The sequence below is a fragment of the Scyliorhinus torazame genome, chromosome 13, assembly GCF_047496885.1.
Source record: "Scyliorhinus torazame isolate Kashiwa2021f chromosome 13, sScyTor2.1, whole genome shotgun sequence".
In the NCBI taxonomy this organism is placed as follows: Eukaryota; Metazoa; Chordata; class Chondrichthyes; order Carcharhiniformes; family Scyliorhinidae; genus Scyliorhinus; species Scyliorhinus torazame.
This window is the reverse complement of record NC_092719.1, coordinates 209,314,909-209,342,525: the sequence shown is the minus strand read 5'-3', so window position 1 is coordinate 209,342,525 and position 27,617 is coordinate 209,314,909. Positions and strand designations below refer to the sequence as shown.

General features: G+C 45.9%; 1 protein-coding gene and 1 long non-coding RNA gene across 3 annotated transcripts in view; one reads left to right on the top strand and one right to left on the bottom strand.

Annotated features, from left to right (window-relative positions):
- Positions 1–11,124: 11,124 nt before the first annotated feature.
- The window catches only part of LOC140388579 (rab GDP dissociation inhibitor beta-like), a 58,899-nt gene continuing 42,406 nt past the window's right edge, over positions 11,125–27,617 (top strand). Inside the window, exon 1 of one of the 2 annotated variants that reach the window (XM_072473001.1) lies at positions 11,125–11,304. In XM_072473001.1, the coding sequence (XP_072329102.1) occupies positions 11,275–11,304 (30 nt within the window). In that variant the 5' untranslated portion in view covers positions 11,125–11,274. The other variant, XM_072473000.1, reaches the window with a different exon arrangement.
- Positions 17,742–27,617, bottom strand: part of LOC140388580 (uncharacterized) — a 45,004-nt gene continuing 35,128 nt past the window's right edge. The window contains exons 2-3 of the long non-coding RNA XR_011934224.1: positions 19,033–19,265; positions 17,742–18,551 (exon numbers count right to left, since the gene is read on the bottom strand). This is a non-coding gene — a long non-coding RNA (uncharacterized lncRNA). The remainder of the gene's footprint in view (positions 18,552–19,032; positions 19,266–27,617) is intronic.

The window sequence follows — 27,617 nt, the reverse complement described above, 5'->3', positions numbered from 1 at the left end:
TGCAACCGCCAAACAGCGCCCCCGGCCGACGTAGCTCAGGCTGCAGCAAATTCTTCCACAGTGCTTGGCTGATTCTATCCTTTATTTCCTCTTTCCATTGATCCATAAAGACAACACTGGATTTTTCCAGATAACATAATTGTACCTGCCTATAATAATAATAATAATATTATCTGCCTCTGAGGTTCGAGAAAGCAGTGATAATTACGTTTTCTTCAAGAAGAACTCTGATTGCATTCATTGATGTCTCAGAAATTTCACAAAGACATTTTAGGAACTATTCATCATGCAATTGGGTTTTTAAAAATAAATTTCGCATTATTTGAATTGTACATATAACTATTCTTGTGTTCTAAACTGTGATGATATGCATAAAGCAATTCTGTATATAATATACACAGTAAGATGTCTTATAATACCAGGTTAAAGTCCAACAGGTACGTTTCGAATCACTAGCTTTCGGAGCACTGCTTCCTTAGGTGAATGAAGAGGTAGGCTCCAGAAACATATATATAGACAAAGTCAAATATACACGACCTCCGACCAGCAGATGGCAGTATAAATCTACCATGCGGCTCTGTGCCTCAAAGTAGTTGGGAGTAAGTCGTGTTGGCTGCTTTGGGCCAGGCTTTAGAGAACCCCAAAATGTATCATGGATTCACCTGACCCACAACTTTTGATAGATTGTGGTATGGGGAGCACACGGTTTACTCTACAGGTATGGTACAGCATAAAATGGACCAGTGGTTTTTAAAACAAAACAATGTTTATTCTATGAACTCAAGTTAACCTTTCTAAAACAAACAGTGAACATCTTAGCAACCAGTAAATCAAATACAACCCCCCCCAAGAATACAACACTAAATAATCTGTATGCTGTCCTTTTACCATCCAAAAGACTTAACAAACCTTCAAACAGGAGCTCATTAGATTTATAGATCTTTTTTACAATTCTGAGTTCACCCAAATGATCCATAGATAGTCTTTGCGTGGGAGAGATTAACAGCAGTGCAGCTCACAGACACAACCAAGCTTTTCTCAAACTTAAACTCAAAAAGCAGAAGTGGAGCTCAGCTCCGCCCACATTCTGACATCACTCCAGTAACATGAGCAGCTCCATTTCTTAAAGGTACACTTCTTAAACACCCATTTCTTAAAGGGTACTCTCACGTGACATGGCGGATTGACTTATTTTGCAGTAGCTCTCTATAATAGTTAGTGTTCATAGTTTGCTATTTATTTATTCCAGTTATCTTTACCACGCAGTTGTTTCAGAATAAATTATTTAAACTAGATGCTTCGTAGAGCATCATTCATATCGGCCAGTCTACAGAACATGACATGGTACCAAGAGTGGTGATCGACTAAGAACAAGAAGATTCTTCAAAAATCCAAACAATTAAATATAACTACGAATAAGAAGTCGGTACAATAAGAAAATAAACTTTTTCTACTAACCTGATAAGCTACTGGCAACTGATGCTCAACGTGCGGTAAAACTTCGAAGCCCAAGATGGAAAGTATCAAGGCACCTCAACAGCTTGGGATTAGCGATAACGTAGACGAGAATTGGCGGGTGTTTAAGCAGCAGTTCAAAGTCTATGTTGCAGCCCTTGGTTTGCAGGTGCAGCCTGACGAGAGGTGTATTGCTTTGCTGCTCACTGTAGTTGGTCCCCAAGCAATTGAAATTTTCAACACCACTTACTCAGAGAGACAGATTGAAGGCTGAGCTGGAGAGGATGGCAGCTTTGGGCGTGGTTAAGCGCATAGAAGAACCTACAGACTGGACAACCTGTATCGGTTATGTCAAAATTAAAGAAGAAATCACCAGGGACGCGGTCTTTCAGATGGTGAGATAATATCCCCATGAAGGATGGCCCAGAGAATCCTGCCCCTGTTTCTACAACGCAAGAGCAGAGTTAAGTGATGCAGATGGATTTGTGCTCAGAAATAAGAGAATAGTAATTCTGAACCCATTAAGACCAGTGGTTCTGTGTAAAATCCATGAAGGGCACACGGGAAAAACAAAATGTAAGAAATGAGCCAAAGACACAGTCAATTGGCTGGGTATCATTAGAGGTATTGAGGCAGTGGTACGAAACTGCACACAGTGCAGGAGAGTGAACGTCTGTACACATTGCAGGAAGCAAACAAACTGCACATAGTGTAGAATGCTTCAGTTCCAATCGGTGAAAGAGTCCGTTACTCCAGACGTAGAGAGGCAACCACTCTTTCAAAAAAAAGGAGGCAAAGGAGAGATTTCAGGCCAAATCCACAGAGGGTTTTTGTTTTTAAAAATTTTTTTTATTCTCCATTTTCACATTTTCTCCCACATTTACATCCATCAACAATAAACAATAATCAGCAAGCTATGTCAGTCCCCATAATAACAACAACGGTCCCATCTACCCACCAACCCCCAAACCTCAACCCGCATGTTTACATAAACAAATGACAAAAATAAATCAGGGATTACCCGTAGTCACCCTTAATCTTACACAGCTCCCATGAGGTTACATCGGCACATGGCCATTCCTCAGTTTGTCAGCTCTGCCACAGTCCTTCTGCTTTCGCAAACTCCTCCGCTGCTTCCGCCGTTCCAAAATAAAAGTCCCTGAGCTTGTAAGTCACCCTCAGCTTCGCTGGATATACAATGCCGCACCGCACCTTGTAATGTACAGTGCCCTCTTCACCCGGTTGAAGGCAGCCCGCCTCCTTGCCAGCTCCACCGTAAAGTCCTGGTATACACATATACCAGCTCCAGCCCACTGCACCACCCGCTTCTGCTTGGCCCAGCTCAGGACCTTCTCCTTCACCCTGTACTTACGGAAGCACTGAGTCACTGCCCTTGGCGGCTCACTCGCCTTTGGTACAGGCCTCCATGACCGATGAGCCTGATCCAGTTCATATCGGGAGGGGTCCTCCCCCAGTAGTTTTGCCAGCATCGCGGCAAAATACTCAGTCGGCTTCGGTCCTTCAACTCCTTCGGGCACCCCACAATCCTCAAGTTCTGTCGCCTGGATCTATTTTCCAGGTCTTCCATTTTTCCTCGCAGATCCTTGTTAGTATCCATCACCTTCCGCATCTCTTTCCCCATCGAGGCAAGTTGATCACCGTGCTGCAATAACATCTCCTTCACTTCCTTCAGTGCCCCCCCTTGCTCTCGCACCTCCGCCACTGCGCTCGCCACCTCCATCCTCACCGGGGAAACCGCCTCCTCCACCAGCACACTCAAAGCCTCCCTCATCTCCTTCCTCACCGTCTCCATGCATTTCGCAATCTGCGCCAACTGCTTTTCAAATTCCGCAGCCATCACCTTGGTTATTTCTTCAGCCGTAAGCAGTGCGGCCTTCCCTGGTGCTCCAGCCTCCATTTTTCCTGGTGATTCCGCGGTGACCTTTCCACTCCCCGACGGACCTCCAGCTGGGTTTTTATCTGCCGTTTTTCTGCTCACCCTCGACATTTTTCTTTGTTCTTTTTTTTCCTCCTGTGTCTTCTCAGTGCCTCCTCCGTGCCTTCTCCCTTCTTCTGCCGCCTCCGCGGACCCTGGGACTGGGCTTAAAGCCCCGAAATTGCCGTTCCCGAGCGGGGGCTCTCCATTGTGCGGCCGCCTCCCGCCCGCCATCACCGGAAGTCCCTCCACAAAGAGTTTTGACGATGAATCCACGAAAAGTCTCCAACCATTGAAATGCAACCACCAGAAGAAGCATGCAACAGTCCTAAAACAGCTGAAGAACATACAGTGCAGCATACGGAACAACAACAAGATAAAGACACCACGATACATGAAGAGCATCAAACAGCAACCACAGCTACAAAGGAAGATGAAGTAACGTCACAAGTTCAGCAGCCACTACATTCATCCCCCCTGAAGTCCCTAAATAGCATATTTACAGAACAGGTGATATGCAGTCACTATATACAATGAATAAGGTCAGGATACACAAAGGAAGAGAGTACACCCCAAAGTCAATCTGTCAGAGGATCTTCAGCACCTTGTAGGCCTCCTCAGTCCCCCAATCAGCTACTCCACCTCTGAGGTAGCGTTGTTGCCATCTGTTGAAGACGGTCCCGGAGATTCAACCGCTTCTGCAGGAGCATTTCCCTCTTCAGCTCCCACCTGGGCCGCTGGTATCGCCACCTCCCAGCTTCTAGGTTCCCTCTGCTCTGGATCCATCACAGGGACACTGGCAGAACCTGCTGGCTCCCCAACTGTTCCAACTTAGGGGTTGTGGTCCGCAAGTTTCTCACATGTTGACTTGATTCCGCACTGTCCTACATTACAAGCACACCACATACAAGACTGGGCCTGCCTTTATCCAGCACATACAAGACTGGGCCTGACTTTATCCACCACATACAAGACTGGGTCTGACTTTGATACAATCTAGCTTGACAGCCAAAGTGGGCCTGAGGCAAAATTCTGATGAGAACCAGGTCATCCACTTTAAATAGCCTATCCCTTTTTTGAGAACCACGGTTCTCTGGTAGGCCTGGCATGGTGGTCTGTTGGATTGCGTCTTCATGGCAGTCTTGAACATCTGCATAGCTTTCTCTGCTAACCCATTTGATGCAGGGTGATGGGGGCTGTTCTAGTACGGCAGGTACCATTAAGGTGTTGAAACTCCTCTCCAGTGAAGGCAGTAGCATTGTCATGCACCATTGATTCAGGGGAACCATGGGTGGTAAAAATCGGTATAAGGTCTTTATCGTGGCTGCTGAGAATGTCGCCCCCATCGCCTGGACGGTCAACCATTCTGAAAGACAAGGAACATTCTGTCCAAAAAAGGGCCTGCAAAGTCCAAATGTACCTTGTCCATGGGCGACCAGGCGATTACCAAGGTCGATATTGGATGTGGGTGGCAATGTCTGTTGTACCTGGCAGGGGTTGCACTGGTGCACCATGTTTTTAATATGTTTATCTGGCCTGGGCTACCAAGTGTAACATCGAGCTAGCATTTTCATTTTCATCTGGCTCAGATGAGCACTGTGTAATTCCTGCAAAAGCGGCTCTCTTGCTAGGGGGTGGGGTGGGGGGGCTGGTACCACCACTTGAGAACCCCAGAGAATGAGTCCATCTTCGCAGGTGAATTCACCCTTATGAGTAAAGCCTTAACTAGTCAGATTTATCAAGGTGCCTTGCGGTTAAAATCATGTGCTTCACTTTGGATAAGAATGGGTCGTATTTTATGCAATTTCCTATGGGTCCTGATTATACTGGCAAAGTGTCAAGGACGTTTAATGCCAAGACAGTTTCTTGGGACACCGGCGGCGGTGCCAGACTCTTTGAAATTTGGGTGCCTGGCCTATGCTGAAAGATGTAATTGGAGGCTGCTGGAAACAAGGCCCATCATTGCACCCTGGCGGAGGCAATTGGGGTTTTGGCTTATCTTCCTGGAGGAGGCCCAACAATGGTTTGTGGTCAGTTATTATTGTAAAGAGTCACCCACGGGTGTACAGGTGAAAATTTTTGCGCCATAGATTACGGCAAGGCCTTCTTTCTCAATCTGCAATGATTTATGTTCAGGCCCTGAGAGGGTTCTGGAGGCAAAGGCAATTGGCCGCTCGGCGCCGTCTTCCATTTTATGGGACGGTACTGCCCCTATCCCATGTGGTGATGCATCACAAGTTAAAATGATTGGTTTACCCGAGTCAAAATGAACCAATAGACTGATGACTGTAAGACCTGCTTGACCTGATGGAAGATTTGGGCTTGTTGCTCTTTCCAGGGACATCGTTGGTGTTTTCTCAAGAGCAATTGGAGTGGGGCTGGCTTACTGTCACAATGTCTAATCATTACATGTCACTTCTGTTTTGTTACCTGTGTAACCCGTGCTACTCAATCCTTGGTTAATGATGAGATCTTCTGAATCTCGATGAAGAAGACTCAAACTCGTCCAGTAACAACAAAGGTTTATTGAGTAACTATAACAACGAGTGCATGAGTTCTTTACTTTAACTTTGATACTAGTGATAAGGTTAACAAGATCTAACTACAATAACTATACGTAACTCCACTAGCCATCTGAACTATTCTGATATTATCCTGGTCACAGTGCACCCAAGAGAGAGAGACTGCGGGAGACACAATGTGGTTGCTTTTTATACCCCTGTTGGTCCGGCCCTCTGATGATCATGTGGTGCTGCTGATTACACATTAACCCCTTGTGTACCTGCACATACAGAGATCACTGCAACGTTCTCCATCAGAATTCCTCTCCATAAGGATCACGTGATGTGAGCGCGGGAGCGACTGTGCCCATCTTTCACTCTTTTTTAAAATCTTTGTGCACATCCTTTGTTTTTGTCTTTTCTTGGTCTGCATGGTTTATGTAAATTACCAAGAGTTGTCAGTCAAAGTTTCAGCTCTATTGAATCAAGATGAAAGGGTTTAATCCTGGTTGATGTGTGGCAGCTGGAAGGAGTTGAGGTGGGGCCTTGTCTTTGGTGGCACAGCTGCTTTTGAGAGGATTCCCGCCCGGTGCTCACTGGTAGACGATGACTGCAAGTGATTAAGTTAATTCATCTGAATGTTTAGCTCTATGATACGGGACGTCAAAGCCCAGTATCAGGATTTTGCGACCCGTCCTGGTCTAGTTCTGGGTCCAAAAAGCGCTGTAAGAGTTAGTCGATTTCCCCTTAGTACTGCAGTTCTTGGGTATTATTTTCTTCTTCTGGTCATTCTGTTTTCAAACTATGCTTGTGATGTTGGTCTAAATTGTTGCCTGTATCCTGTTTGGGGGCAGACAGGTCGTTTATCCATGGGAGGAACCTATTGGAGATCTTGTCTTTGATTCACCCGATCTTAATGTTCCTCACTCTGTAGCGACTGTTGTTTTGGGCTGTACCTGTTATACCTTGGCACCCTGTAGCTGTCCTTTTGCATTGCCTGTTTTATGCAAATTCATGTAAAATTTAAAATTTAAATTTAAATAATTCCTCTCCACTTTGTTCAAAGAACAAAGAACAAAGAAATGTACAGCACAGGAACAGGCCCTTCGGCCCTCCAAGCCCGTGCCGACCATGCTGCCCGACTAAACTACAATCTTCTACACTTCCTGGGTCCGTATCCCTCTATTCCCATTCCTATTCATGTATTTGTCAAGTTGCCCCTTAAATGTCACTATCGTCCCTGCTTCCACCACCTCTTCCGGTAGCGAGTTCCAGGCACCCACTACCCTGGAGTCATGACTTGTTTTGTCTTAATTGACGTGCCTGGACATGACCCTTCCTATTACAGCAGAAGCAAATAAACTGTCGGCAGAGGCACGTTTCTTGGGGGGGTCGTCTCTGCCACACCACTAGCAATCATCAAATCTTTTGGGTTGATGACCGTTTTCTTTCCAGGTCGCTCACTTCGATCCTGTTCCAAGGATTGTGGCTAACTTTCTTCTGTGCTTGTCGACCCGGCTGCGCCTTGCAGCCATATCGTCCCACAACTGGTTCACTTCCCCCTCTTGCACGCTTGGATGTGCCCCTCTTGCCACATTTGGTTACCTGATCAATCTCTTTTTTAAAATAAATTTAGAGTACCCAATTATTTTTTTCCAATTAAGGGGCAATGTAGTGTGACCAATCCACCTACCCTGCACATCTTTGTGGGGGTGAGACCCACGCAGAAGTGGGAGAATGTGCAAACTCCGCACAGACAGTGAGCCGGAGCCAGGATTGAACTGCCGTGATGCAGCAGTGCTAACCACTGCACCGTGCCAGATGACTCTCGATCGCCTTGCCTAATGTAATCTTCATTTCAGCAAAAAGCATCTTTTGCACACTTATGTTGTTAATACGCAGACTAAACCATCGCGCAGCGTATCATTGAGCGCTGTGCTGAACTCGCAGTGCTCAGCCATTTGGCGGAGTCTTGCAACAAAGGCAGAGATGGTCTCTGGCAGTGGAGTTGAACTTGTATCGCTGTAAGGTGATCGAGGGCCTGGGGTTGAATTGCTCCCTCACAAGCGTCATTAACTGGTCAAATGTTTTTGTGTTGAGAGCCTCCAAGGACATCAAATTCCTTATGAGGGATATGTCTGGGACCCACGGTACAGGATAACCTTCTGCTTACCCCCCCACCCCCGTTACATTGTCCGCTGTAAAAAGGTAGCAGAGCCGCTCGATGAACTGGTTCCAGTCTTTGGCTTCCTGGTCGAATGGGTCTAGGTTCCTAATCATTGGCATTTTAACTCACTGTTTGATGATGCCGACGCGCTTCCTGATTTTTCTGTTCGAGTTTTGGAGGCGTCTCCCTTCCCCTTCCAATTTCAAACTGTTGAGGATTAGCGATCGACCCGGTTTACACTCGTCGCCAATATGGTGACTCAAGGTAATGCAAGGGAGTTGTCCAGTATGCAACAAAACAAGGGTTTATCAGCAACAAGCAACTAGCACAGAGTCACAAAATAGGCCTACACTCTCTGGCTCTGGGGTGCACTCTGCCTGGGCCCCTGCTCCCAGGACCCTGTGTTTTGTTCTCCATTTGTCGGGGTTTACGAGGACCGTGAAGGCTCACCCCTTAAAGGGGCCACTCGACCAGGGTAGCCCAGATTGAAAATCTGAGTAAACACTTGGCAGCATGTACTTAGACCAAAAGAGCAGTGGGACAAGAGCCTAAAGGTTCGGTTATGGTATGGCCAATATTGCCTAATTTGCATGAAATGAAGGCCCAAAGGGGAAATTCAACTTTACTTTGTGGATTTTCTAATGTTTATAAATCAATAATTGTTTAAGGTGGAGGTCTTGGGGGTGGGAGTGCAGTTGGATTAGATTGGTGCCAATGGCATGGGGTTCAATCCCCGTGCCTTCAGACAAAGAACTGAAAATCTAATGAGAATAGGTTGAGCAGGTGGTGCCTACATTTTTGGAGTTTACAAGAATGTGAGGTGATCCTATTGGCATATGTAAGATTCTGAGGGGGTGGGGGTTTGACAGGGGAATGGTGCGAGGATGTTTCCTCTTGTGGTGGAATTTAGAACTAAGGGACACTTTTTCAAAATAAGGGGTCTCCCATTTAAGGTGAAGATTTGGAGGAATTTCTTTCACCTTTCGAAATGGTGGAGCAGCCTCGACGAGTCGAGTGGCCTCCTCCTGCTCCTATTTATCATGTCAGAACTGTCTTGAAGAAATGGTCCTTGGCATTATGCGTAACCCTCAGCCTCGTCGGGTACACCACACCAAACTGTACACCATTCTTGAAAAACTCTGACTTCACCTTGTTAAAGGCCGCCCGCCTCCTTGCCAATCCTGCCACAACATCTTGGTATATTCGAATACTGCTGCCTTCCCAAAGAACCTCCCAATTCTCCTTGGCTCACTTCAGAACCCTCTCCTTCTTCTGCTAGCTGTGAACACGTGCTATCACCGCCGTGGTGGATCATTCGCCTGTAGTTTTGCCCTATGGGCCCAATCAAGCTCGATGGGGAGACCTGATCCTCCTCCACTATCAACTTCATAAACATCACCTCAAAATATTCAGTCGGCCTCAGACCCTCCACCCCCTCAGGCAACCCCAAGATCCTGAGGTTCTGTTGCATCGACCTACTCTCCAGGTACTCAACCTTACCGCTCAGGCCCTTGTTCCTGTCCTCCACCCTCCCCAGTTCAGCATCCAGCAAGGCCAACTGATCGCTATGTCGCTACAGTGTCTCCTCCACCCCCTTCAACACCTCACCATGTTCCTGCACTGTCTCCAATGTCATCTCCAAATCCTCCTTTATTGGGATCAATGCATCATCCACCAATTTTTTGAAGGTCTCCATTATTTCTCTCCCTTGCCACTCGAAATGCTTGCCGAATTGTCTTCCAAATTCGACAGCTATTACCTTCATCAGCTTGTCCACTGTAATAGGTGCGGCCGCACCTGATGAGCCTGCCTCCACTATCTTCGATCTCGCAGGACTTCGCACCTTGCGCAGCTTCTCAGAAGGGTTACTGCTCACACCTTTCTTCCCAATATTCTTTTTTACGGTTTTTGACATCCTCACCCAAAAGACTCTCACATGGGACAAATTTGTCCACCCTTGGGAATCGGGTGAAAAGAACCAAAAACCAAGGACTCCAGCTACCTTACATGTGACCCCCCTTCTATAATAATTATAATAATCCTTATTATTGTCACAAGTAGGCTTACATTAACACTGCAATGAGGTTACTGTGAAAAGCCCCTAGTCGCCACATTCCGGCGCCTGTTCGGGAACACAGAGCGAGAATTCAGAATGTCCAATTCACCAAACAGCACGTCTTTCGGGACTTGTGGGAGGAAACCGGAGCACCCGGAGGTAACCCACGCAGACACAGGGAGAACGTGCAGACTCCGCACAGACAGTGACCCAATCCGCGATTTTTTTCCAATTAAGGGGCAATTTAGCGCGGCCAATCAACTTAACCTGTACATCTTTGGGTTGTGTGGGTGAAAGGGCAGCACGGTAGCATGGTGGTTAGCACAATTGCTTCACAGCTCCAGGGTCCCAAGTTCGATTCCTGGCTTGGGTCACTGTCTGTGCGGAGTCTGCACATTCTTCCCGTGTATGCGTGGGTTTCCTCCGGGTGCTCCGGATTCCTCCCACAGTCCAAAGATGTGCAGGTTAGGTGGATTGGCCATGCTAAATTGCCCTTGGTGTCCAAAATTGCCCCTAGTGTTGGGTGGGGTTACTGGGTTATGGGGATAGGGTGTGGGCTTGGGTAGGGTGCTCTTTCAAAGAGCCGGTGCAGACTCGATAGGCCGAATGGCCTCTTTCTGCACTATAAATTCTATGATTCTATGATAAGACGGGGAGACTGTGCAAACTCCACACGGGCAGTGACCCCGAGCTGGGATCGAACCCGGGACCTCGGCGCTGGGAAGCAGCAGTGCTAACCACTACGCCACCGGGCTGCCATGGACTCATGCTGTTCTCGAGGGAGCATCACACCCCCCCTGGGAACTACATAGCCCATGCTGCACCGCGGAATTGTCCAGTGCGCAGACTCCGACCCCCTAGCTGGACTACAGTTCCCAGAAGGCCGGCGGGCGTGGCGCACGCGCACTGCGGGATGCCGGCGGCCGGCCAGCCTGCTGGCCGTTGACGGGAGGGGACCAGCCCGGCACTACTTTCACTGCTGCGCGGGTGGAATGGAAGGAAGATGTTGCGGGGCAGCCCGATGGCGACCTCGGGCCCCCATTGCCGGACTTTCAAACCACCCCCGTGAGGCGACGATCTTCACGGTGAAGGCTGGTTGCATCTTTCAACTTGTTTTGGTTTCCTCGAGAAGAGGGAGTGCACTATTGCCCGGGGGCGGATGGACACTGTGTTGGGCGTTGGGGAGAAGGTGGGTAATGCGGTGATCAGCTCCAACCTGTCACTGGGGGAAGAGGCTCAGTTCAGCTCCTTCTCAACCACAACAAACACCATCCCTCTGATTTAAAACAGTCAACAAACGTTGGTGCAGCCACCATGGATGAAGAATATGATGTGATTGTCCTGGGGACTGGGCTGAAGGTGAGCCTCTGCCAGCAATTAAGATGACTGGCTATTAATATGTCATCTGAGAGAGATGGGGTGGAGGGGATGGAGTTTGAATGGTTGGTTGACCAGGGCAGCTGCTACCTGACCTGGAGAAAACCATCAAGAATATTGCAAACAAAAAAAATATATAGTCTTTTTGCAAATATACATGACCTGTATACTTGCCTCCAGCCTTGCCCAGCTGAAGAGGTTCTGCTACATAGATTTTGTGATAATTTTGCCTTTCAGAATTAAACTGCAAAGTTTGAAATTATTGTTGGGGACAGGAAAGCAAATCACAGCCGATAAGCCTTTTCTTTCTATTTTGTAAAGGTGTTTCTAAGTGGAGTTAGAATGATGGAATATTTATAGAAATGCACTGGAAGTTTAAGAGACTCGGCGGTACAGAGTCAATTCCACTTGATATTTTTCTTCAGTCAGCAGAGCCCTGAATCCTAAATTATTTCTGTTCCTGTTGTAATCGGGGACTGATTTTTACCTGTGCCGATGTTTCCAAAGTTAATCCTGTAATTCAGTAGAATTTTCTTTTCGAATCAGGTTTTTTAAGCTCCCTTTAAAGCGTTCCATTACAGGAGCTGGAATCTAATGCTTGGGAGAATCTGGGATTAAATTTAAAAAGCAGATTGGAAACAATTTTGAATCGCTGATGAGCGAGTGAAATATTGTGAAAATAGATTGTTCACCTGCTTATAAATCTACTAATCACATGTATTGCATGAGCACAATGGCCGGTTTGGCCATCACTCCCTTACCCCTGCTACCCCATATCTGCTCTGGCCCCCCCATAACTCCCCTGCCGCCCCATAAAACACTTAAACCTATTTCTTTGAGCAAGCTGTTGATTGACCGGTTCTAATACATCCTCTTTTGCCACAACGTTGTTTTCTAACACCCCCCCCCCCCCCCCCCCCCCCCCAGTATTTCTGTGAAATGCTTCAGGTACCTTTTTGTCAGCATAAAGCTAATCCATGCAAGTTCCTTTCATTGTTGTCTCCAGCAACAGAGAGGAAAGAAAAAAAGATAGCATCATGTACCTGTTAGATATTCATGAAATGCATATTGCGCTCAGTACAGATGTTAGTTTTTTAATTAAAGTCGGGACTCCTCTCTTTAAGTGAATTTGATCTGCAAACTGTAATATTTTTATGAAAAAGTGCTCCAAGAGGCTTGCCTTTAAGGTTTCTTTGCTTAGACAAATGCTGGGTGGGATATTTGGCCTGCTGATTTAAATGGCGTTTCAAACAGTTAATGTTTCTGGAGTCTGTTCCCTTGCGTAAGGAACATGTGACTGCTTTCAACTGATTCCTTCCCACCTTTATGTTAAATGCATGATATGTGCATCCATGATGACTGGAACAAAAGCGGGGGGGGGTGGGGGGTGGGGGGGGGGGGGGGTGAGAGATGACATGGTCAAGGGCGAAGAAAGGGGCCATCTGTGATGGGTTAGGTACAGCGTGGAATTAAAGGGGCAGGAGATAAGTGGGGAAGATGACTGGCGGTAGAGGGGACTGGAGGCGCAAGCGAGCAAGGTTGGTAACATGGAACATCCGGGGACTAAATGGGCCGGTTAAAAGGTCGTGGGTGTTCGCGCACCTCAGGAGCTTGAAAGCGGGGGTTGTCTTTTTGCCGGAGACACACCTCCGTGTGAAGGACTAGGTTCGGTTCAGGAAGAGGTGGGTCGGGCAGGTTTTTCACTCGGGGTTTGATTTGAAATTGAGGGGTGTGGCGATTTTAATGAGCAAAAAAATGGGCTTCGTAAGTGCAAAGGAGGTGAGGGATCCAGGTGGGAGATATATGATTGTGAGTGGGTATTGGAAGGGGCACCGGTAGTGTTGGTAAATGTGTATGCTCCAAATTGGGATGATGTGGGTATTATGAGGGGGTTGCTGTCAGCAATCCCGGATTTGGCCACGTACTAGTTGATCATGGGAAGAGATTTTAACTGTGTCCTGGAGCCGAGGGTGGATAGATCGAGCCCCAGGTCGATGGGTAGGGTACGAATGGCAAGGGAGCTGGGGGGGGTTTATGGAGAGGATGGGTATGGTGGATCCATGGCGCTTTCAGAATCCAGGGGGAAGGGAGTATTCCTTCTTTTCACACGTCCATAAGGTGTATTTGAGGATTGATTACTTTGTAGTGAGTCGGGAGATTTTGGTTGGGGTGGAGGGGGCAGAGTATGCGAGGATAGTTATCTCGAACCATGCACCCCACTGGCTGGATATGCGGTTCAGTACGGGACGAGAGCAGAGGCCGGGGTGGAGGTTTGACTCGGGGTTGTTGGCGGATGGAGGTTTTTGTGATAAGGTGCGGTTGGTGACTAGGGATTATGTGGAGTTAAATCAGAATGGGGAGGTGTCGGTGGGCATTTTTGGGGAAGCACTGAAGGCAGTGGTCCGGGGAGAAATTATCTCATTTACGGTTTGTACGAATAAGGAAAGGAGGGCGGAACATGACCATCGAGTGAGTGAGATAGTGGAGGTGGACAGGGAATATTCGAGGGTGCCCACCGTGGAGGGATTGGCGAGGAGGAAAAAGTTGCAGGGGCAATCTGACAGGCTTACAACGGGGAGGGCGGTATGGTAACTGCGTAGGGCAAGAGGGGTGCAATACGAGTATGGGGAGAAGTCGAGCCGCATGCTGGCGCACCAGCTGCGGAGGCGAGTTGCGTCCAGGGAAATATTGAAGATCCGGGCTGGGGCTGGGGATGTGGTGTCAGAGCCAGGGAAGATAAATGAGGCATTTAGAGAGTATTACCAGGGACTTTATGAGGCAGACCCAGGAGGCGAGGAGGGGGACATGGGGTGGTTTCTGGACGAGTTCGAATTTCCCCAGGTGGAGGAAGCAAAGAGGCAGGCGTTGGAGGAGCCCCTGGGGCTGAGGGAGGTGCTGGATAGTATCAGGGGTATGAAGTTGGGGAAGGACAGCAGCATTGCCAATGGCTCCGAGTAGGTATTCAGGGAGCCCAGTGGTGCAGTCCACGGTGAAGATATGCAATCAGCTGTGGAGGAATTTTAGGGTGGAAGGGATGTCGGTGCTAACGCTGCTGTCCGAGAATCATGGGTTTGAGCCGGGGGGGGGGGGGATGGATAGTGTATGCAGGAGGTGGAGGGAAGTGGGGCTGGTCAAGGTGAGGGATCTGTATTTGGAGGAAGGGTTCGCCAGTCTGGAGGAGCTGAGGGTAGAGCTGCCGAGTGGTGGTGAGTTCAGATATCTGCAGGTGAGGGACTTTGCACAAAAAGTCTGGAAGGGGTTCCCTAGATTGCCGGGATACACCCTGCTGGAGCGACTGCTGCTTCCGGATGTGGAAGTGGAGGGAAGAATTGGGGATATATATAAGTGACTGGAGAGCAGGGAGGCGTGCGGGTGGTGAAGATCAAGGAGAAATAGGAAGCGGAGTTGGGAATGGGGATCAATTGGGGAGCATGGAGTGAGGCACTGTGAAGGGTAAACGGGACCTCATCTTGTGCAAGGATGAGCCGGGTACAGTTTAAGGTGGTGCACAGGGTGCATATGGCTCTGGCGAGAATGAGTGGGTTCTTTCATGGGGTAGCAGATGAGCAGATGTGTTCTAAGGAAATAAAGGAGGGTATCAAATTGAAAGAAAAGGCATACAAAGTAGCAAAGATTAGTGGGAAACTAGAGGATTGGGAAATCTTTAAAGGTCAACAGAAAGCCACGAAAAAAGCTATCAAGAAAAGTAAGATAGATTATGAGAGCAAACTAGCTCAAAATATAAAAACAGAAAGCAAAAGCTTCGACAAATATGTAAAACGAAAAAGAGCAGCTAAGGTAGACATTGGTCCTTTAGAGGATGAGAAGAGGGATTTAATAATGGAAAACGAGGAAATGGCTGAGGCATTGAACAGGTATTTTGTGTCAGTCTTCACAGTGGAAGACACAAATAACATGCCAATAGTTGTTGGCAAGGAGACTATGGCAGGTGAGGACCTAGAAATGATCATTGTCACTTAGGAGGTAAGTGTTGGGAAAGCTAATGGGGCTAAAGGTAGATAAGTCTCCTGGCCCGATGGAATGCATCCCAGGGTACTAAAAGAGGTGGTAGGGGAAATAGTACATGCGCTCGTGGTAATTTACCAAAATTCACTGGACTCTGGGGCAGTTCCAGCAGATTGGAAAACAGCAAATGTGATGCCATTGTTTAATAAAGGAGATGGACAAAAGGCAGGTAACCATAGGCCTGCTAGCTTAACTTCTGTAGTGGGGAAGATGCTTGAATCTATCGTTGAGGAAAAAATAGCGAGACATCGGGATAGAAATTGTCCCATTGGGCAGACACAGCATGGGTTCATGAAAGGCATGTCATGTTTGACGAATTAGTGGAATGCTTTGAGGACATTATGAGCGCGGTGGAGAGTGGGGAACTGGTGGATGTAGTGTACTGGTGGATGTCCTGTATCTGAATTTCCAGAAGGCATTCAACAAGATGACGTACAAAAGGCTGCTGCATAAGATAAAGGCGCATAGCATTACGGGTAATGTGTTATCATGGATAGAGGATTGGTTAACTGACAGAAAGCAAAGAGTGGGGAATAAATGGGTGTTTTTCTGGTTGGCGATCAGTGGCTAGTGGTGTGCCTCAGGGATTAGTGTCGGGTCCGCAATTGTTCACAATTTACATAGATGATCTAGAGGACCAAGTGTGATGTGTCAAAGTTCCCAGATGACACTAAGATGAGTGGTCGAGCCAAGTGTGCAGAGGACACTGAAAGTCTGCAGAGGGGTATAGATATTTTAAGTAAGTGGGCAAGGGTCTGGTAGATGGAGTTCAATGTTGATAAATGTGGAATCATCCATTTTGGTAGGAAGCAGCATGCTGCCGTGCAGAGGGACCTGGGCGTCCTTGTGCATGAATCACAAAACGTTGGTTTGCAGGTGCAGTAGGTAATTAAGAAGGCAAATGGAATGTTGTCCTTCATTATTAGAGTAAGGAGTTTAAAAACAGATATGTTATGTTGCAGCTGTATAGGGTGCTGGTGAGGCCACACCTGGAGTACTGTGTACAGTTTTGGTCTCCTTACCTGAGAAAGGACGTACTGGCACTGGAGGGTGTGCAGAGGAGATTCACTAGGTTGATTCCGGAGTTGAGAGGATTAGCTTAAGAGGAGAGACTAAGTAGACTGGGACTATATTCATTGGAATTTAGAAGAATGAGGGGGAGGGTCTTACAGAAACATAAAATTGTGAAGGGAATAGATAAGAGAGAAGCAGGGGGGTTGTTTCCACTGAAACTAGAACTCGGGGGCATAGCCTCAAAATAAGGGTGGAGCAGATTTAGGACTGAGTTGAGGAGGAACCTCTTCACCCAGAATGTTGTAAATCTGTGGAATTCCCTGCCCAGTGAAGCAGTTGAGGCTCCTTCATTAAATGTTTTTAAGGCAAAGATAGATAGATTTCTGAATAGTAAAGGAAGAAAAGATTACAATGAGCGGGCGGGTAAGTGGAGCTGAGTCCACAAAAAGATCAGACATGACCTTATTGAATGGCGGAGCAGGCTCAAGGAGCCAGATTACTCCTGCTCCGAGTTCTTGTGTTCTTATGCAGTATTGGTGGACTGTACAGCTATAGAAGGCTTTGCTCTGATTTGAAAAATGGGAAGTTCGCTGGCCAGTTCCCCTCCCGAGTTCTATCACTCTGGTTGAGATTGGCTAATGCATCACAGAGCAGGGATTAAACCCAAAACATTTCTGACTGTCACATCGCCTGGTATATTTGCCCTCTGAGCCATAAGGTGGCTTTGTCAGTTGATTTTTTTAGGCTCAGAAGAATGTTTCTTGTGTTACATATAATGGGTATTATGATTATGTCACTGAGTTTTGATTGTCTCCTGTATAAACTCACAAAATACTTCCTGATGGCTTAATGACTGCAGCCTATTTTTGTATGGACTCACTTGTAACAAAAGGTGCCAAATACTAATCCTGCTCCGTGTTACACTAGCTGATCTCGGGTATTCGGGTTGTGATACAGTTGTTGGCAGCGTAGCTGTGCCAGGGAGTGTGGCTGGTCTTCCAGTGACCCCCTTCATTCTGTGTGGAGTTCAGGTGAAGTAAGATCTCTCGTCTGGTGCTTCCCATCATGGGACTGCCAACTGACTCAATAACACGGGCCTGTTATTGTGTGTGGTTAGTGAAAGGAGGGAAGAAGATGTGGAATAAATAATTGATTTGGATTTGTTTTATTGTCACGTGTACCGAGGTACAGTGAAAAGTATTGTTCTAGGCAGATCATTCCATACATGAAAAAAACATGGGCCATTCATAAATACACAATGTAAATATATAGACACAGGCATTGGGTGAAGCATACGGAGTGCAGTACTACTCAGTAGAGAAGATGTGTGTAGAGATCTGATCAGTCCATGCAAGAGTCATTCAGGAGTCTGATAACAGCGGGGAAGAAGCTGTTTTTGAATCTGTTAGTGCGTGCTCTCAGACCTTTGTATCTCCTGCCCGATGGAAGAAGTGGAAGAGAGAATAACCCAGGTGGGAGGGGTCTTTGATTATGCTGTCCGTTTTCCCAAGTCAGTGGGAGGTGTAGACAGAGTCATTGGATGGGAGGCAGGTTCACGTGATAGACTGGGCTGTGTTCACGACTCTGTAGTTTCTTATGGTCTTGGGCCGAGCAGTTGCCATACCAGGCTGTGATGCAGCCAGATCGGATGCTTTCTATGGTGCATTTGTAAAAATTGGTAAGAGTCACTGTGGACATGCCGAATTTCCTTAGTTTCCTGAGGAAGTCTCAGTGCTGTTCTGCTTTCTTGATGGTAGCGTCGACCCGGGTTGACCAGGACAGTTCGTTGGAGATGTGCAAACCTAGGAATTTGAAGCTGTCAACAATCTCCACCTCGCCACCATTGATGCGGTGGACGATACTTCGCTTCCTGACCAGCTCCTTAGTTTTGCTGTCATTGAGGGTGAGATTGTTGTCGTTACACCAAGGCACCAGGTTCTCTATCTTCCTTCTGTACTCTGACTCATTGTTGTTCGAGATCAGGTGACTCAGGATGCAGTCAACACAGGAACAGTGCACCTGTAAAAATATTAGAACAAGTCAAAATTCAACTTTCAACAAAGTAATTTAATCAGCACTTTGATAAAATCCCGATGTATTTAATAAAGGATGTTAAAAGCAAATTAAAATTAATTCAGTGCAGTTCTTTGTTTGAATGGAATTGGTCAAAAATAATGTTGCATCAAAGAGGACCAAAATACTGCAATTTGTGCAATAAATTTTAATCTTGCAGCATATTTTCTGCCATAACAGTGCAGTATTGTCATTACGTATAAGTAAAGAATATATGAGAAGGTATAATGCAGAGTGCCACAGGAACTGAGTAGAGAATGGACATATCGCTGCAGATAACTGTAAGTATATTTGTGCAAAGTTGTACTGTGTACGGCACAGGGCAGCGCTCAGAATTTACAAGAGTGTTTTGGGGATTTTGACCCAATCCTTAGAGCTATGGCCATTGTGTTGTGATGACTGAATAAGTCAAATTTTGGGATGTTACCTGGTGGTGAGCAATCGCATCCGTTTTCCCTGAATGGCCAGCTTGACTGATGGCATGCCTCGTGGAAATTTGGCTTTGTTCCAGTTGAAAGGAAAACCTTGGTATTACTATTTGAATTCAGATCAGCTAATGCCACGTAGCACCTGTTGCTGTGTCATGATGATCTTTGTGACCCTATTCCACTGTACAAGGCCACTTGTAGCTACAATCCCTGTTCCTGCTGTGCGATAGTTCTGAAGGAAAAAAAATCAATAGAAATTCTGCAGTGATAGTAAGCCGCCTGCTTGAGGGTGAGATTCAAGCAGAAATTCAATCTGTGAGGTTTAGCTGTCAGTCACAGCTCCTGACGTAATCCGATCTGCACAATCGGATAACTGTCACTACCCTCTCTTCCAGCCACCTAGGTCTCAATCACCAAGTTCCTTTGCTGCTCTGTATCTATAATCTTCTTGTTTAAGTTTTATTTTCAATAAAATGTTGTCTTAAAATAAGAACAGAAAATGCTGAAAATACACTCCTTTAAAATCTTAATCCCAAGATAAGGGAATTGCATGTAAGGCAAGTATTTATTGCACATCCCCCCTATTCCCTTGAGAAGGGGGTGGTGAATTACCATCATGAAACACTGGTCTGTATGTTAACCCCCTATAGCGTTGTTAGGGTGGGGGTTTTCACATTTGTAGCCCAGCAATGACTAAGGAATGGCGATTATATTTCCAAGTCAGGATGGAAACCTGGAGGTGGTGGTGTTCCCCTACATCTGTTTCCTTTATCCTTCTTGGTGTTGAAGGTTGAGAGTTCCAGCGATGCTGTTGAAGAAACCTTGGTGATTTCCTGCAATGCAACATGTAGATAATACACATGGCAGTGGAGGGAGCAGATGCTTAAACTGGCAGATGGCTTGTAGTGATCAAAAGAGTTTGCCAAGCGCCTTGGTGCAAATCAATTGGCCATGGCTTTTGAAATGGACAAATACCTGCCAATGCCATATTTTAAAGGCTGCTCGTCATCCAGTATATTCACCAGTCAGATAACTGACCTTAAAAAGTTTTTAAATAAATTCAGTGTACCAATTAAGGGGCAATTTAGCGTGGCCAATCCACCTACCCTGCACGTCTTTTTGGGTTGTGGGGGTGAGACCCACGCAGACACAGGGAGAATGTACAAACTTCACAAGGACCGTGACCCAGGGTGGGGATCGAACCCAGGTCCTCAGTGCCGTGAGGTAGCAGTGCTTTAAAAAAATTTTTTGAGTACTCAATTCATTTTTTACAATTAAGGGGCAATTTAGTGTGGCCAATCCACCTAGCTTGCACATTTTGTTTGGGTTGTGGGGGCAAAACCCATGCAAACACGGGGAGAATGTGCAAACTCCACAAGGACAGTGACCCAGAGCCGGGATCGAACCTGCGACCTTGGCGCCGTGAGGCCGCAGTGCTAACCCACTGCGCCACCGTGCTGCCCTGACTTGCCTTAAAAGTTGACACTATTTTTAGCCAACCTTTGCTCAGAATATATGTCCCAAATTGCTTTATGTCCAGGTCTTTACTGTGCAGATTGCCAAAGAACCTCAAATGTGCCACTCCCTGCCGAGTCACCGACAATTGCAGGTTATTGTCCTGTATTTTAGCAGCTCTGCAGTCGCTGTTACCTGTCACTTGTGATGCCTCACAAGCAATACTTCTCAATATTAAGTACCTCATTTCACTTGTCAGGTCAGCTCAGCCATTTGGAAAATCAGGCATTACTGAAAAATGACAAGAATCTGCAGAGAGCCTGCCTTGACAGTATAGGATTATGTTTATGTTGAGTGCCTCATTAGTCTTGGGTTAATAATATACAGGAATGACTCATGGGTGAAGGTACCGCTTTTATATCTATGGCCATATATTATTCATTATGCCATGAATTTGATGGCTGTTTTGCAATTAATCAGTGTATGCGAGGAATAATGGGTCTTGACGAGTTATTTATAAGGCAGGTTGTAATGGGGAACTTCAGTTTCTTATCGGGGAATTGACTCTCCTTGTTATCGTGGTCTCGGCATGGTTGGGTAAAACCAGAAACAGTTCTTTGAGATGGAAATGGCGATGATTAGTTGAACATCAGTGATGCAGTTCGTTGGCGTTCCAATAATTGCCCTGACACTTGCTGTTGGCAGCCATTGCAACAATTGTTTTGTCTCAATGATGTGGAAACAGGAGGAGAACTATATTGTGATAAATCGCTGCTCCAAATATCCCATACCATGTTGCACTGCTCACATAATGCTGATGTACATTAGCTCCCTGTCTGACACTGCTTGCAAATTAAAATTCTCCCCTACATGCCTTCCTTCCTCTGTGCAACCTCCTCCAGTCCTATGTTTTCCCCCAGATATTCTGACCCTCTGACTTGCCTCACTATTGTGATGGTCTTTCAGCCTTCTTGATCACATGCATAATAACCTTTCAAACTTTTCCTTCAAAACTGTCCCATTGTTCAAGCTTTTTAAAACTAATTTCCTGCCTCAGTCACTTTTTTCCAAATGCTTATTCTGTGAAGTACTTTTGCGTACTTCATGTTTAATTTTTAAAAAAATATTTTGAAATTCTTTTGTACTCCAGAGGGTGCAGCATGTTTGCGTTGGAGAAAGTAAACTTTCGCCCACTTTTTTGCATCTATCGACTCGTTTAAAAAAAAAAAAGTTTACCATCTCCCTTTTATCCATTATCTTAATTCTGTGCAATGAATGCTCAGCTCAAATAACCCAGTCACTTTTTAATTTGATTTCCTGCACATGCCACATGATGAAAATTTACCAAGTTTGGATATGCATTACTGAGGTGTTTTAGTGCCACCCTGGGTGGGGGTAGGGGTAGGGGTAGGGGGCTGCAAAACCAAAACCAGGAAGTGTGCGCAAGATTTTAAGTTTTACGATAGCTGTAATGTAATTTCCAATATATCATCGCTTCCACAAATCCAGCTGCTTCATCAGGAGATTTGGTCTGACGTGGGCTAACGTTTTTTACCCCTGCAACTTGTAATGAGTGATTTATCGATTTGTTCTTATATATGGTCCGTGGATTATAATGTTAAATTCGCTGACTGAAAAGTGTTTTCTAAAAAAAACCATTGCCATACTTCCTTCATCCTCCAATTCTTGTAATTCCACAAAGTGGATTTTGGAATATCAGTGCGAGACTCGAGAACTTTAAAAATGCTGTTCAAAAGCCTTTTTGGCAAGGGCAAGATCAAAACCTATGCACAAACTTATAGTCGTGATTTAATGGTGATGACAATTTGCAGGTACGTTGAGCTGGTGGCTGGGAAGTGAGTGATCTGTAGGAAGAGGCTTGCCTCCAATGAACATCGTCATCTGCAGGACGAAGAACTGAGTCTGTGTCTCTCTAATTGCGTGATACAGTGTACTGGTGCTCAGTTGGACTGTCCGGCGACGTCAATTTGCACCACTCATTTTAATTGTGACGTAACTAAATCATGTTGAAACTTGGAGATATTGCTTCTGTTAAAAAGAGTTTCGGAAATTAAATCTGTTGAAATACTGTGGAATCTCAGTACAGCCAGTTGATTATTGAACGCTGACAAGTTATTTGTGCGGTTTGGTAGATTTTTGCCTGAAAGTTTGTGGGCTCTGTGTGAAATAGCGAACAACAGTTAGTTTGTTACGATCTTATTTTCTGGGACTATAGATTATAGAGTCATAGAATCCCTACAGTGCAGAAGGAAGCCATTCGGCCCATCGAGTCTGCACCGACCCTTTGAATGAGCACTCCACCCATGTCCACTCCCCTGTCCACACTGCCCTATCCACGTCACCCCATAACTATAACCTAACCTCCATGGCCAATCCACCTAACCTGCACATCTTTGGACTGTGGGAGGAAACTGGAGCACCCGGAGGAAACCCACGGAGACACGGGGAGAATGTACAAACTCCACCAAGACAGTGACCCAAGGCCGGAATTGAACCCGGGTCCCTGGTGCTGTGGGGCAGCAGTGCTAACCACTGTGCCACCCTATGTTCCAAAGAAATTACTTGAAGGGGAATTGAACATAAAATTCATCCCACTCAAAACTGAAAAGTACTTAACATTTTCATTCCTTCCTTTTTCCTCTGGACCTAAAGGGTAGCGAGTGCACAGCCATTTTATGAGCCTGCATGAAAAGGAGGAATACTCAAGCTGTCACCTGTCAGACATCACGCCTTCTATCTCTTCATGTAATTGAAGCATGGCTGCCTCTGGAAGCGCCTGTGAAAACTAACACCTTTGTTAGGTCTCCCACCCTATAAAGGTGTACACAGTGGTTGGTGTTTATTTTAAATAGGAAGAAGCCCAGTAATTGAACATGCAGCAAAATTAAAAGAAAACGAAGACACAAAGATCTAATCAGCTTTACATGTGAGACACTGAGTACTGTTGGAAATGCTCAAATTCTTGAATTAAATCTGAATTTTCTGAGAGAAAGAATAATGTGGTCGGTAAAGAGAGCGGCGGGGGGCGCTCCTCATACGGGACCGGGCTAATTTTGGGCGGGCGGTCCGGGTCCGGGGGGGGGGGGCGGCCGATCGGGGGCACTATTTAGGAGGTCCAGCTCCGCGGTCTGAGTCCGCCATGGAGCATGGTGCGGCCGCTGGACCGTACACCTGCGCGGCCTCTGACCCCGTAATTGCGGGGCCCGTATCTGCAGCTAAAGCTGCTACATTCTCGTCGGGTCCCTGCTAGCCCCCTGCAGGGCTAAGAATATGGGGCCTTTTACGCCAGTTTTTCTGGCATGGAAGACCACAGTTTCTACGACGGCGTGGGGACATAGTCCCTGAAATGGAGAATCCAGCCCAATGTGTTTTGTTTGACAGTGGAGAATGGGATTGAAGAGACTATTTTGAGATCAGTTGACAGACTTTCCTATAAACATAGGAACCAAGAATGGACCATTCAGCCCATCAAACCTGCTCCGCCATTGAATTAGACCATGACTGATCATTGCCAGATTTTAGTAGCGCACCTTTCTTGGCCATCAGGTCCTGGGATGGGACATGAACTCGGAACATCTGGCTCAGAGGTCGTATGCTATCCACTGTGCCACAAGATCTCCGAGGCCCAATTATATTAAAACATTTCAAAATATCTATTATTCCCCTTTTTTAAATCGAAACATAGATAATAGGCCATTCTGCAATTTGAGCCTGCTCTGCCATTCAATACGATCTTGGCTGATTCTCTTTCTCACTGCCATACTCTCGCACTGTCCCCATAACCCCATGACCCCTTTAGAGTTTATCTACTTCCTCAAATACAACTTTTTAAAAATAACTTAAAAAAAAAAAAAAAAAAAAAAATTTTTTTTAGAATACCCAATTATTTATTTTATTTTTCCAATTCAGGGGCAATTTAGCGTGGCCAATCCACCTTACCTGCACATCTTTGGGTTGTGGGGGTGAAACCCACGCAGACACGGGGAGAATGTGCAAACTCCACACGGACAGTGACCCAGGGCTGGGATTTGACCCCAGGTCCTCAGCGCCGCAGTCCCAGTGCTAACCACTGCGCCACATGCCGCCCGTCCTCAAATACAACTTGGCCCCCACAAGTCTCTGTGATCGAAAATTCCACAGATTCACCACCCTCTGAGTGAAGATGTTTCTCCTCCTCTCAGTCCTAAATGGCCTACCTTGAGACACTGACCCCATGTTCTAGACCCTCAAGCCAGCGGAAACACCATTGCTGCATCTCGTCTATTCTGCCCTGCCAGATTTTTAAACGTCTCAATTAGATTCCCTCTCATTGTATTCCAGTGAATACAGGCCCAGTCGACCCAATCAATCCACAACAACAATCCTGCCATTCCTGGAATCAGTCTGGTGAACCTTTGCTGCGCACCCGTTATAGAAAGTATATCCTTTCTTAGGAGACTAAAACTGCACACTGCTGCAGGCGTGGTCTCACCAAGGCCCTGAACAGTGACAGTGAACCATCCATTATGAGTTGAGATTTCTTTGGTCTATTTTTTTTTTTTAAATAGAAAAATTAAGTATCTACTTCTTGCTTTTTGTGACCTTACGGTTATGTGAAGAAGTTGCAGAGAAAATGAAGAGAAGACGAGTACTGCCAATCTGCAACATTTTGCATCATAATTAGCCTCTAATTAGTCTCTTGAGACCACTTCCTTGCAGGGATGGTGAGCAATGGCCCATCTCTGGCAGCTAAACATGACAATAATGCCCCATGTGCAGTACCTAAAGAAATCAGTCAGTGACAATAAAACCTTGTATAGGATTGCAGGTTTTCAGACTGGATACCTGAACAAAATCTGTAACCGAGACAGAATTCTGGTGCTAGCTTTAACGCACTATGTCTTGAGAATTCAGATTTAAAAAATTTGTTGTTTTGCTATATGTTGATTTTCAATAATTGCTATGATGGTGAAGTATTTCTGAAGTTTGGACTGGTTATTCTTATTGCGTGTCAGTACGTAGAGGAGTCGCTGACACAAGTAAATTTTGACAAGGGGTTCATTGAAACTGGTAACACATTGTTTTGTTACTTGTGTCATCCTGCTCTTGATTCTTGGCTCAATAGACTGATAGTACGAACACCTTATGGACAAGAAAAATGACTTGTGAATTATTGTTTTAAAAACCTGGTAACTTTACTTGGGTGTAAGGTTGTTAGGTGCAGTGGAAGTTGGCACTGGTGTACTAGAGCAGTCATTTTCAAACCCAGGGTCGCGACTCTCGGGTGTCCAATGGATCGACCGGTTTTTAAAAATGCAGGCTGCGATCAGCTTTCAGAATGCCGGTCGTTGCGCGCATGCGTACCCCCTCAGCAGTGCGCAGTCCCTGAGCCCAGCAGGTCAGAACGCCACCTCCTGACGTCAGTACGGTGGCCCAGGAGCAGATTGTTTTTTAAAGGAGCGGCGACAGGCCACGCTGACTTTACGTGTTCGGGGCGCGAGAGAGATTCCTGCATTTAGCAGCTGCCAGCAGTGCTGGTGTGAGCTCCAGGACCTCTGGTGAACAACCCATGAAGAAGAAGCTGAAAACAGGAACAAAGCAGCATAAAGATGATTATTTGAGGTTTGGGTTATTAATTCTGCCACTACAAATCAGGATTCCGAGTTCATGTGTGTTATATGCAGGGAAGCACTGGCACATGAAAGTTTAAAACCCTCAAAACTTCAAAGACATTTGAAGACTAAGCATGGCGGGTTTGAGTTCAAACTCTTGATTTTTTTTCCAACGGCTGCAGTGAGATATTAAATCATCAGCTGAAGTACTGAGCAGAAATGTACCATTGAATAACAAAACGAATAAGATCGTGAGGACCAAGCAGGCTCACCTTAAAGGTAAGTGAAAATGTGGGTCGTGAAGGTCGGGGGCCGTGGGTCCCGCAGGATGGCCAGATAGTAAAGTCGGGTCCTGCGCAAAAAGGTTTGAAAAACACTGTACTAAAGGCTGCTTTTCACATTCTCAAATGTGGAGCATTTGAGGCAGATTGTTGGGAAAGGTACATGAAGCTGCTGCTGGTGTAGAAAATGTTCCAATCTTGAGAATGAACCTTCATTACCTTGATATGTAGGTTTTTCTTTTATTAAAAAACAAATTCCATGAGGAGTGCAGACATTATTCCTAATCCGCACTGTTATACTAAGGTGCCTGAAAGGTTTGTGAAACAGGGAAGTATTGGATCAGGGGATGAGAAGGGCATAAAACTGGTCCATTAACCTCTTTGAGTCTGACTCTATACTTAGTGCCAGAAAGAGAGAAGAATAAATGATCGTTTATATCTTGTCCTGAGGATGTCCTAAAACTATCACAACCAATTGAGCACTTTTCAGGTGTATTGACTGCTGCAGAAGTGTCAACCAACTTACACATGTCCAAGTTATACAGACAGGACTGGAATGGAACTGGTGTACACCTTGGCTGAATGGTAGCACTCTTGTGTTTTGGCAAAGGTTGTGAATGGTAGCCCTATTCAAAAGACCCGGCACTTAATAAAATCTGACTCTCTCTCAATGCTGCATTGTCTGAGATACTGTCTTTCGGGTAAGATGCCAAACCTTGGGTGTAAAGCTTCCAGATTTAGCACTCTTTTCTCATACATTAAAACTCTGTTAGGAATTAGCCTGAACTTCCTCCAGGATTTGTTGATAATCAGGATAACCAGAATACAAACGTTTGAGCTAGACTTCCTCTGACTTGTATTACGTTGTTTGTGTTGTTTTCTATTTTCTTTCGTTGTTGCTCTTAAGTCGCGATTACCTGTTGAACCTACTAACCGATCTAGATATCCTCATTTTGTGTTTCACTTTCAACATCGGATTTACATTGTGCTCTTTCCTCTTATGTGTGCAATAAGACTGTAGGAGCAGAAATAGTCCATTCAGCCCATCAAGTCTGCTCTGCCATTCAATGAGATCATGGCTGATCTAATGTAGTCCTCAACTCCACTTTGCTGCCTTATTCCCATAACGTTTAATTCCTTTACTGATGAAAAATCTGTCTATCTCAGCCTGAACATACAGAACGAACCACCCTCTGCAGCCCACTGCGGTAAATAATTCCACAGATTTACTAGCCC